The sequence below is a fragment of the Haliotis cracherodii genome, unplaced genomic scaffold, assembly GCF_022045235.1.
Source record: "Haliotis cracherodii isolate W230 unplaced genomic scaffold, xgHalCrac1.p SCAF_1, whole genome shotgun sequence".
In the NCBI taxonomy this organism is placed as follows: domain Eukaryota; kingdom Metazoa; phylum Mollusca; class Gastropoda; order Lepetellida; family Haliotidae; genus Haliotis; species Haliotis cracherodii.
Window position 1 is genome coordinate 59,190,062 of NW_027266264.1, and position 12,937 is coordinate 59,202,998.

General features: G+C 42.3%; 1 protein-coding gene across 2 annotated transcripts in view; it reads right to left on the minus strand.

Moving 5' to 3' along the window:
- The window catches only part of LOC139479979 (dual specificity mitogen-activated protein kinase kinase 1-like), a 31,505-nt gene that overhangs the window by 9,910 nt on the left and 8,658 nt on the right, over positions 1-12,937 (minus strand). Inside the window, exons 4-8 of one of the 2 annotated variants that reach the window (XM_071262942.1) lie at positions 12,236-12,313; positions 9,985-10,036; positions 7,457-7,581; positions 5,902-6,091; positions 1,809-1,897 (exon numbers count right to left, since the gene is read on the minus strand). In XM_071262942.1, the coding sequence (XP_071119043.1) occupies positions 1,809-1,897; positions 5,902-6,091; positions 7,457-7,581; positions 9,985-10,036; positions 12,236-12,313 (534 nt within the window). Of the gene's footprint in view, positions 1-1,808; positions 1,898-3,046; positions 3,130-5,901; positions 6,092-7,456; positions 7,582-9,984; positions 10,037-12,235; positions 12,314-12,937 lie in introns of both variants that reach the window. The other variant, XM_071262951.1, reaches the window with a different exon arrangement.

Genomic DNA, 12,937 nt, shown 5'->3' on the forward strand with positions numbered 1-12,937 from the left:
ATAAGCCCACAACCCCCTTGAAACCCATACCAAGCCATCAGACCACAAACCTCTTTTAACCCATCTCAAGCCATCAGACCCTAACCCGCTTTAAAACCCTACAACACCCTTTAAAACCCATCAAGCAATCAGTTCACAACACCCTTTAAGTATTAGACACAAAAACAACCCTTTTAACCCATCTCAAGTCAATAGACCACAACCCCCTTAAACCCATCTCAAGCCAAAAGACCCTAACCCCCTTTAAAACCCACCAAGCCATCTGTCCACAACTCCCATCTTAAAGTATTAGACCACACACCATTTAACCATATCTCAAGCCAATAAACTAAAACCCTATTTAAAACCCATCAGTCCACTATGCCCATCATAAAGTATAAGACCAAAAGCCACTTTCAATCCATCAAGCCACCAGTCCACAACCCCCTTTAAACCAATCTCAAGCCATCAGACCACAACCCCAATTACTTCCATCTCAAGCTATCAGCCCACACTCCCCTTTCAACCCATCAAGCCATATCAGCAACTAACCCCCTCTAAACCAATCTCTAGTGATCAGACCACACACCCTTTAAACACACCAATCTATTAACCAACAACCCCCTTTAAACCCACCAATCTATGAACCCAGAACCCCCTTTAAACCCACCAATCTATGAACCCAGAACCCCCTTTAACCCAATCCATCTATCAACCCACAACCCCCTCTAAACCTGTCTCAAGCCACCTGATCAGCCAACAACACCCTTTAACAAATCTCAAGCCGTAAGCCCACAAGCCATCAATTCATCAGCCCACAAGCAACTTAAACCCGTCTCAAGCCATCAGCCCACAAGCCCCATTAAACCCAAACCAAGCTATGGGCCAATCCTCATTAATCCCCATTGTATGCTATGGCCACTCTGTACCCTATATACAGAAAACTGAAATCAGATACCACTTTCAGACAAAGGCATATCCAGAAACAAATGACATGCAGAAAAAAACTTAAAATACCAAAGAAAATGAAATGAAAATATCAACTAAAACACCATGACATGGTCACAGGAAGTGCAGGGTGTTGATATGGATGTGATGACTTAGCTACATGTAGAGGTCTCATAGTTCAGTGTTAATAACAAATACCTCTCTCTATCTCCCTATACCGTACAGTTCGAGACGAGCTTGTCAGGTCATGCGAGAGCAAATGAATAATGGAAGTAGATCGGAAGGGAGAGTACCAGACAGAGGGATTGTTGTGCATGATAATCAAAACAGATAAGCGATGTTTCAGCAAATTGAAATGAGAAAGGATTGATACAAGAGAAATCAGTGTACAACCAATTAAAGTAACTCTTGGTTTGGGTATAATCACTGGCATTAACTGCAAGGAGCGTTTTCTGAGGTTCCATGAGACTTGATTCAAAAAAAGAAAAGGCTTAATAAGGAAAGTGTGTATCCAAACTTTTCCAAGTGAACAAGTGTCATTTCGACTGACCTGACTAAATAGTGTTCACTTCTTTAGACAGGGAGTAAGAGCTCCTCCATGATGAAATGGCATGACTTGTGCAAAATAAAACATTTAGTTGCAAATTAACAAAATCAAGATTTTGGTGCAATTTTCAAGCAAGTGATGAAATTTTAATGAATAGAATCTCACAGCAAACAATGGGGTAAAACTTAACTGATTTCACACAGAAAATACCAGGTAACAGAAAAGTGGAAATGAATGGTGCAACATTTGAGACACAGAGTACCTGACAGCTCTCTGTGACTATACGGTATATGCAGATAGAGATATACTGCCGCATCTCCCTCACTTAACATACCTCATTCACAATGTAATCTAAAAGCTCAAATATGGCCATGGGTCGGGGAGCGTCAGCGCCCGGCGGGCATACATAGCTATTTCGGCTGCCTAGAAAGCAAGAAGAAAGTGCAAAAAACAAAAATAAACAAAAAATATATATCAGTAAACAAGATGACATGACCACCGTAACACCTCCACCTCAAGGAATCAGAGTTATCTGCCCTTTGTTCAGACTTGACTGGAAACACACAAGCATGTACAGGATGGGGATGAAGCCCTGATACATGCCTGTTCTGTTTCCTTGAAAGAAGTTCATGAAGTTGGGATATTTAATGAGTAGGAAATGTTACAGTCAAGTATATCTGAGGACACAAACATTCTGAGGGCATGAGAGTGAAAACACCTTCCTCCGATTACAGAAACATTGACAGTACCAACACCTCATTCTTCCTTGGAGAGTAACTCAACATGTTTTGTTTGCATTTCACTGAAGTTAAGTAGTTACTGACACAATACTCCACTTGTGTATTTCGACATCTGTAAAACACCTTCTTTGTTGTGTACAGCTTGAATATTCATTTTTATAGACGTTTAAAATTGGACCAGCATGTACAATTCCGCACTGGAGGTCAATGAAGCGATAGAAGTGCACCTTCTATTCACATTGTAGAAAATATGTAAACTTCATCGGCATGTCACTATCAACACTTCCCCTCTTAAATTTGCGACTTAATCAACATGCGACTATCAATACGCAACTTCATTAACACGTGACATGTTAACACGTGACATGTCAACAAGTGACTTCCATCAACATGTGACACTATCAATATAAATCAAGCCCTGTTCCCACATGTTCCTAATCATGCTAATGGTTACACATGAGTTGGGTAACAGTTATCAGTTAGGTTGGCAGCATGAGGATTATTTTAAGAAAGCCGAGTGAAATGTAGTGCCATGCAGCACAAGAAAATGTATTGCTCTAATTCATGCATGCTGTGGATGTTTCCCCAAGAGCACAATTTACAATACATCTGGAATACTGACATGTCTACCTGAGGGTTCCGAATGAACAAAGGGTTCTCAGTTTCCCACAATACAGCAGCTGTGTGACAGCCATCCAACATTGTTGTATTGTTGCCTACCAGTGCTAGTTGAGTGTGTGAAGGAAGGTGTTTTCATGACTCAATCATACAGTGCTTAAAGATGGCAAAGTCTGCACAGTGGATTGGTTCCATATTATGACATTGAGATTACCTCATTTACAATATATTCTAGAAGTTCAAATATAGCCATTGGCAGGGGCCCATCTCCTGTAATTTCAAACTCGCCGGGGCAGCCTGTAAATAGTTACTACAATGTACACATAGCTGCCTCAATGTGAGTGCACTTGCACTCGTTATACATTGGCTTGGAAGTTATTTTAATGCTGAAAATAAACATGTGTAGGAAATCATGCATAATTCAATGATGAAAAATTCCTCCGTCACATGCATCAGGTCACATTCTGTAGCTCACCTTCAGTTGGTCATGTCTTAACTGTCTTAAAACTGGGCAGATTGTTTCATCTGTTGCTACTGAAAACTGACCTTCGGGTTACGATAAGAATCTTAGCTTGCATGGGACATGGGGCTTCATACATGTAAATAAAGGTCACAAGGCCTTATTGAGCTCAAACAATTTTCAGAAAATTTATAAAATAGTAATGTGCTGTGTGATTATCTGCTGTGCTGAGATAATTACTGAAATCCTAGAATTTCCCACCATCATATCTCACAAGGCACATCTCATCAACTTCATGTCATGTTAAATTGTTTGACTGGCATTACTTAGAAGTTGACGGATGACAAAGGTGACACAATTTATGGATAACATCTTCTTTAAGAACTGTGAAGGCAACGTTTCGGTACAGATCCTTATACCGTTGACCAGTCTTGCTTGACAACAGTAAATAGATCTGAACCGAAACATTGCCTTCCAGAGCTCCAGATAAGCATTTGGTGTTGTGGGTATTTTAACCATGCATTTTAAAATCATTGTGTATCAGTAATTCTATCTGGGTATTCAAATTTCTGTTACCCACTAGTTTTCACACATGTGGGTATTTAAGTTAAATAATTAAAAACACTATTCATCTAGTCCCTGCTAACTGGTGTCGTGCGGGTTCGAGAGCTTTATAGGACTCAAAAATACCACGATACTTCCACAAGTGTGATGGCAAATGATCATGATGTAACTGTCAACGTGGAGTTTGGCAAGGTTGACGGAATGCCTGTTTATAATTTCAAAATAAGTTGCTGATTTGCTAATCGAATATGCAGGGGTTACTTCACAATATTTTGACGATACGAACAAGTTTGTTTTTTGTAGCGTATCTGTAATGTTCGTTGCGTATTTGATACGCTCGGATTTTAATTTACTGCGTATTTCTGCATTTCTGATGCGTATTTCACACAGATACGCAGCTTATCCGGAGCTCTGCCTTCACAGTTATTAAAGAAGTTTTTATCCATAAATTGTGTCTACTTTGTTCATGTCATGTTGTTTTGGAAATGATAAACTTACTCCCTGGTGAGATCAAGATATCGGTGCTCTTTTCATCCCAAAAAACCTACACCTTACTCATAGGGCAGACTTACTGACTAGATGCGGTTACTGTGTCCCCTCAACCTGCTCCTTGTTTACTATCTGTTTTTCTATGTCACTGCTGAGGGCTATGGATAGTACCTTTAGAAATGTTAACATTTGCAACGTAGAGTTGACAGGGGACCTCTACATCTGTGAGTAGCTACAAATCATAAAATATCTTTTTATAATTTATATACCAGTCTCTTTCTTAATGACTTACCTTGAAATATCTATGTTTTAGTTCACTGAAAGTGAACTTTGAATATGAATTCCAGATTAAAAATTAAAAACCTATACAACAAGATGGCTGCCCCCTTGAGGAAGGTGTTTTTTTATTTCAACCTGGAATTCTCATTTCAAGTTCACTTCTCATGAAGTAAGCATACAGATTTGAGTGAAAAAGTTGGGTTTCATGGCGAAGGAATGTTCTATTTCAGCTGGAGTCACATGTCTATGATGGATGGCAATGTACAATGTCAGTTAGTCATGTGTTTATGGTGAAGGAATGTACTATTTCAGCTGGAGTCACATGTCTATGATGGAAGGCAATGTACAATGTCAGTTAGTCGTGTGTTCATGGCGAAGGAATGTACTATTTCAGCTAGAGTCACATGTCTATGATGGATGGCAATGTCCAATGTCAGTTAGTCGTGTGTTTATGGTGAAGGAATGTACTATTTCAGCTGGAGTCACATGTCTATGATGGATGGCAATGTACAATGTCAGTTAGTCGTGTGTTCATGGCGAAGGAATGTACTATTTCAGCTAGAGTCACATGTCTATGATGGATGGCAATGTCCAATGTCAGTTAGTCGTGTGTTTATGGTGAAGGAATGTACTATTTCAGCTGGAGTCACATGTCTATGATGGAAGGCAATGTACAATGTCAGTTAGTAGTGTGTTCATGGCGAAGGAATGTACTATTTCAGCTAGAGTCACATGTCTATGATGGATGGCAATGTCCAATGTCAGTTAGTCGTGTGTTTATGGTGAAGGAATGTACTATATCAGCTGGAGTCACATGTCTATGATGGATGGCAATGTACAATGTCAGTTAGTCATGTGTTCATGGCAAAGGAATGTGCTATTTCAGCTGGAGTCACATGTCTATGATGGATGGCAATGTACAATGTCAGTTAGTCGTGTGTTCATGGCAAAGGAATGTACTATTTCAGTAAGAGTCTTGTGGTTTGTTGGTGTTCATCATGATGGCAATGACACAATGTCCCAGATTTCATATATTTACTGTACAACAGAAAGACGCTGACAAACAGACAAATGTATAGGAGTAGTGCAGTCACAAAGTTATTATTACGAAGTGAGAACTAGATCTGAGACTTGAAACCTCCCCGATTCTGGTGAGGAACAAACACTTGCCAACCAGCTTATCAATCTCCAATAAGTACATTATTCTACAGTTTCATTCGTAATCAATCATAACAATGAATTCAACACTGATATTATAGATACAAAATAAACTTGACCTCTCAATGGCTTCCCTGACTTGGCAGCTTCCATGTGTTCATCCATGACATTGTCCCCAAACACACTGTTGAGGTCCCGGGGGTCCGGAGGTGGAATGGGGTACCTGCCTATAGCCATCTCCACCAGAGACAGGCCCAGACTCCAGATGTCTGACTGTACAGAGTAGTGTGTCCCCTGGAGGCGCTCGGGCTGACAAAGCAAGAAAGGTGACACTGACGCAAACAGTAGGGCTGTCACGATGTATGGTTGCATCACAAACATATTTCATGTCGAGTCTGGTCCAGACAATCCAGTGAATAATATCATGGGCATCAGTCCACGCAATTGGGATCGATTACATGCATCAACCAAGTCAGAGAGCCTGACCACCCGATCCCGTTAGTCGCCCCTTACGACAAGCATAGTCACCTTTCATGGCAAGCATGGGTTGCTGAAGACCTATTCTACCCCAGAATCTTTACGGGTCCATGATGCACAAGCTGCCCATGTAGTGATTGATAGTTGAAGTCTACATCGACTTTCAAAAAGAGATTTGCAATGACCCAGACAGACTGGATAGCATTACCTTACGACCTGGAATCACATAATGCATAATATGACTCAGCAAACAACAGGTCAGGTCATGCTGATTGACAAATTCTAGGAGTAAAACACAAACTTGTTAACAGCAACATCTAGCCTGCTGGGCTGTGTGGAATACCGTATTGGATATAATAAGCGCCCCGCTCTTATAAGCACCCACAGCGATATTTGCTAATATATTGGCTTGTGAACAATCCCAACTGGCAACCTTCCGATTGATCACTGTACACAAGACTTATTTTTTCGTGTATAATACACACTCATGTGTTACATGTACCCTTAGTTATGGGCAATTAAATTCTGGAAAAACATATCCGTCGTACATAAACATTTCAGGCTGTCAGCATAAACCACCAAATTTACCTTTCAATTTATCTTTTTCACCAAAATAATATTCTAATAAGAGCCCCCTGTTCCTAATTTTGAGAGCGCTGGGCGAAGAATTTCATCAAGATAGCACAAACCAAGTGTTGTGATACACATATTGTCCATGGCATCAAAATGAGTTTTAAATTAGACATTTATTGACTTATAGAAAACAGGAGAAACAGCAAATTCCAGCCATATACCAGTAAACATGTAAACAATCAGCTATGGATGAGACGATCCTGTGATTGATATTGTGAACAACAATCCACACTGATCCTCTCCACCCGATCCAATTGGTTGCCTCTTACCAACAGAATAGGTTGCTGGGCATCTACCCTGGGTTAGAATCCCCCTGGGAGAACCAACAATAGCAAACATGGCAACCATAAAGGTGACCATGCTAATGTATCCACTTCTCCTTATACATGTTATACAAGCAGGTAATTACACCTTGAAAAGTGTGATTTGAAAAAACAGTTCAATGATAATTTGGCTTCTTCGCTTCAGTCAGTACATTCAGTCAGTACTTGTTAACAGAATACATGCAGATCACTTGATTCTCGGCATCAATGTCAGCCTGCGTCCATGTGAGAATCAACTTACCGCCATATAGGACCGTGTGCCAACAAACGAGTTGGCCATGGAATCGATCAACTGACCACTGACACCAAAATCACAGATCTTTATCTCTCCTCTTGAATTGACCAGGATATTCGATGGTTTCACATCTGTCAAAAATAATGCAACTCTATACATTCTATTGACATCATGAAACCTGTCTAGTGCTGCATACACCAAAGACCAATTAACTTTTCAAAGTTTCGTTTTGGGTGTTTTTTTCACACCAGTATGCAATGTTCCAGCTATATAGCTGGGGCCTGTAGATAAACAAGTGTGTAGTAGGGAAACAGCAGCTTGACTGCAGGAGAATTACACCCCTAGGTACAGTTACCCACATACTTTGTTTGTTTGTTGTTTATCGCCGCACTCAGCAGTATTCCAGCTATATGATGGCGGTCTGTAAAATAATCGAGTCTGGACCAGACAATCCAGTGATTGACATCATGAGCATCGATCCACGCCATTGGGATCGATGACATGTATCAACCAAGTTAACGAGCCTGACCACCCGATCCCGTTAGTCACCTTTTACGACAAGCATAGTCGCTTTTTACGGCAAGTATGGTTTGCTGAAGACCTATTCTACCCCGGAATCTTCATGGTTACCCACACAAAAACAATTGACCACCAGATCCCCATGTATGTCAGTGCATGAAGCGATCATCATGCAGTATCAGGAACATCAATTCTCTCCCTGAATCCCCACACAGGAAGCGACACACTGATTGTCAGGGCAACTAGGAAGAGAGTCAATACTTCATCGTGTTCATGTGCTTGTATACTCTATATTCCTCCACCATTCATGAATACATTGCCAACTGATACTGAGCGGCATATGGTATGGTCTAAACGAGTGTGAGCCTATGTACCCTGAGTGAGTGAGTATGGTTTTATGCCGCTTTTAGCAATATTTCAGCAATATCACGGCGGGGGACACCAGAAATGGGCTTCACACATTGTACCCATGTCGGGAATCGAACCCGGGTCTTCGGCGTGACAACCAAACGCTTTAACCACTAGGCTACCCAACCACCCCTCTATGTACCCTGAGGCTCACACACAGGGTACATCACACCGTATGCCCGGAGGGATCAGTTAACAGATTTATCTTTCCAACATTCATTCATCCAGGTCTGGAATATATGTCCACAGTTTCACTTGGTTACAGTTAGCAATACTTGTAGCACACTATGCAACTAACACACTTTATTTTCTTTTATCCAATGCATTCGGATAAACATCGGGTTCATACTTATAAGACATAAGCAAGTTACTAAAGATGTGATTTCTCTGTGGGCAATATGAAAAATGACTGCTCCATAACCAATAAGGAACTAGTATTTAGTGTAAGGGGAGACAAATTGCTGATATACAGAGTAGTGGTACTTTCAACAAATCAGGCCACTTCCAGCAAGGGGGAAGCCAGTCTTCTGATCAATGGATGCTCAGATAAAAACACAGCAATGGCAAAGTATTCTTGCTTGACAACATGTCCAAATGCGACCAGTGACTTAAAGCAGCGCTCCAACGCCAGGTGATAGTAGGGTCAACAAAAGGGTTTTGCATAAAACATATAAAGTTGGGCTCTACTGAGGTATAAACAGGCTCAGAGAGGACATAATAGTAGCACCACAGTACTGCTGCTCACATGGATATGTAGTTAAAAATGTCAACAAGGAAAACAAGGAAAACCACTTCTACAAAAGTTGCTGTCAGCATTGATATGAACATATTTTCTGCATAACTCATGTAAATACTGAGGACAAACAACTAAAACTAAACTCTCATGATTTGAACAAATTAGGATGTCATAAGGAGAATATACATGCCAAAGTTCAGCTTCTCCATTTCCAAGGAGAGGTTTACAGAGCATAGTTTTTTATAGAGAATACAAGGTAATAATAAGGTGAAACTTGAAAGTATTACAAAATATGGAATGTGTTGAGTTCCACAATTAACAACACAAGTAGGTAACTCCCTTGCCTCGAGATGATGTCATAATATAATATTACTTCAGTCAAGTGAGCTAAAAAGACATTTACATTGCAAGTCATCTTTACAATTACATGAAGTATCAGCGAGAGATCAAATGGTTTATGAAAGATCATAATACATAAATATAGCAGGGTACAACAGTGTGCCATCATACATATGTTGAGTAATAAGTATTTAAAACTCTTCAGAGTGAGTGAGTGAGTGAGTGAGTTAGGTTTAACACCGCTTTTAACATTATTCCATTTATATCACGGCGTGTCAGCTTAATGTGCGAGGAAAGCTCGAAGTGATGCAGGTCTCAGACGTTTACCACTTCGGTGAAACCAACGAGCATGGGTATGGTGCTGACAAATCTAGAAACATAATCGGGGCGAACCGGGATTCGAACCTACAATCATAGGTTTTTGGCATGCCCAAGGGACGAACTCTGCACAGCGAATCTCGGCGCCTTAGACAACTGGGCCACCTGTGCCCCCCAAATGGCAAAAATAACTAATATAAATCCTTACACCTACCTCTGTGAATAATCTGGTGCCTTTCTCGCAAATAACTTAAACCTTTTAAAACCTGAAACCAACAAATGTAGTTCATTAGATAGTCCGCAAGGTAGCAGTGAGCATACATGATAAGCTGGGACCCTGTTATTGATAAATAGTAACTTATTGCAGGTCCTGTAGGGATTGCTATCAGGTGTACATTCTAGCAGATGACAACCCACTCAAGCATACATTACACCCTGGTACAGAACAAACCACACAGGAGTATACCCTGGTACAGGACAAACCACACAGGAATACACCCTGGTACAGGACAACCCACACAGGAGTACACCTTGAGACAGGACAACCCACACAGGAGTACACCCTGGTACAGGACAACCCACACAGGAGTATACCCTGGTACAGGACAAACCACACAGGAGTACACCATGGTACAGGACAACCCACACAGGAGTACACCATGAGACAGGACAACCCACACAGGAGTATACCCTGGTACAGGACAAACCACACAGGAATACACCCTGGTACAGGACAAACCACACAGGAGTATACCCTGGTACGGGACAAACCACACAGGAATACACCCTGGTACAGGACAAACCACACAGGAGTACACCCTGGTACAGGACAACCCACACAGGAGTATACCCTGGTACAGGACAAACCACGCAGGAATACACCCTGGTACAGGACAAACCACACAGGAGTACACCCTGGTACAGGACAACCCACACAGGAGTACACCCTGGTACAGGACAACCCACACAGGAGTACACCCTGGTACAGGACAACCCACACAGGAGTACACCCTGAGACAGGAGTACACCTTGTAAAGGACAACCCACACAGGAATACACCCTGGTACAGGAGTACACCTTGTACAGGACAAACCACACAGGAGTACACCCTGGTACAGGACAACCCACACAGGAGTACACCCTGAGACAGGACAACCCACACAGGAGTATACCCTGGTACAGGAGTACACCTTGTACAGGACATCCCACACACGAGTACACCCTGGGACAGGACATCCCACACAGGAGTACACCCTGAGACAGGACAACCCACACAGGAGTATACCCTGGTACAGGAGTACACCTTGGTACAGGACATCCCACACACGAGTACACCCTGGGACAGGACATCCCACATGAGTACACCCTGGTACAGGACATCCCACACGAATACACTCTGGTACAGGAAATTCCACACACAAGTATACCCTGGGACAGGACATCCCACACAAGTACACTCTGGTACAGGACATTCCACATGAGTACACTCTGGGACAGGACAACCCACACACGAGAACAGCCTGGGACAGTACATTCCACATGAGTACACTCTGGGACAGGACAACCCACACACGAGAACAGCCTGGGACAGGACATTCCACATGAGTACACCCTGGGACAGGACATTCCATATGAGTACACCCTGGGACAGGACATTCCATATGAGTACACCCTGGGACAGGACATTCCACATGAGTACACTCTGGGACAGGACATTCCACATGAGTACACTCTGGGACAGGACATTCCACATGAGTACACACAGGGACAGGACATTCCACATGAGTACACACTGGGACAGGACATTCCACATGAGTACACTCTGGGACAGGACATTCCACATGAGTACACTCTGGGACAGGACATTCCACATGAGTACACACTGGGACAGGACATTCCACATGAGTACACACTGGGACAGGACATTCCACATGAGTACACTCTGGGACAGGACATTCCACATGAGTACACTCTGGGACAGGACATTCCACATGTGTACATGCTGGGACAGGACATCCCACATGAGTACACTCTGGGACAGGACAACCCACACAAGAGAACATGCTGGGACAGGACATTCCATATGAGTACACCCTGGGACAGGACATTCCACATGAGTACACCCTGAGACAGGACAACACGCACACCATAAGACAGGACAATACACCCTGGTATACACCTTGGGACTGGACAATTCACCCTGGAATACACCATAGGACAGGACAATTCACCCTGGAATACACCATAGGACAGGACAATACACCCTGGAATACACCATAGGACAGGAAAATTCACCCTGGAATACACCATAGGACAGGACAATACACCCTGGAATACACCATAGGACAGGACAATACACCCTGGGACAGGACAATACACCCTGGGACAGGACAACCCACACAGGAGTACACCCTGGCACAGGACAATCCACCCTGGCATACACTGCTGTGCTGCCAGCTACTCACCGCAACATTAATGACACCAAGTATTGGTTCAGGTATTCTGCCAGCTCTCTTCAGTATCAGATCTAGTGAACCTCCATCCTGAAACAACACAGTACTAATTACTCTCAGCCAAGTTTTTACCAACCTGAAATCAACAGGAAACATAAACACACCATGTACTCCCTACAGAAGTATAAACCCACCTAGTATTCCCTACAGAAACATAAATCCACAATGTATTCCCTACAGAAACATAAACCCACCATGTATTCCCTACAGAAGTATAAACCAACCATGTACTCCCTAAGGAAGTATAAACCCACCTAGTATTCCCTACAGAAACATAAACCCACCATGTATTCCCTACAGAAGTATAAACCCACCTAGTATTCCCTACAGAAACATAAACCCACCATGTATTCCCTACAGAAGTATAAACCCACCTAGTATTCCCTACAGAAACATAAACCCAACATGTATTCCCTACAGAAGTATAAACCCACCATGTATTCCCTACAGAAGTATAAACCCACCATGTATTGCCTAAACCCACCATGTACTCCCTACAGAAGTATAAACCCACCATGTATTCCCTACAGAAACATTAACCCACCATGTATTCCCTACGGAAGTATAAACCCACCATGTACTCCCTAAACCCATCATGTACTCCCTACAGAAGTATAAACCCACCTAGTATTCCCTACAGAAACATAAACCTAC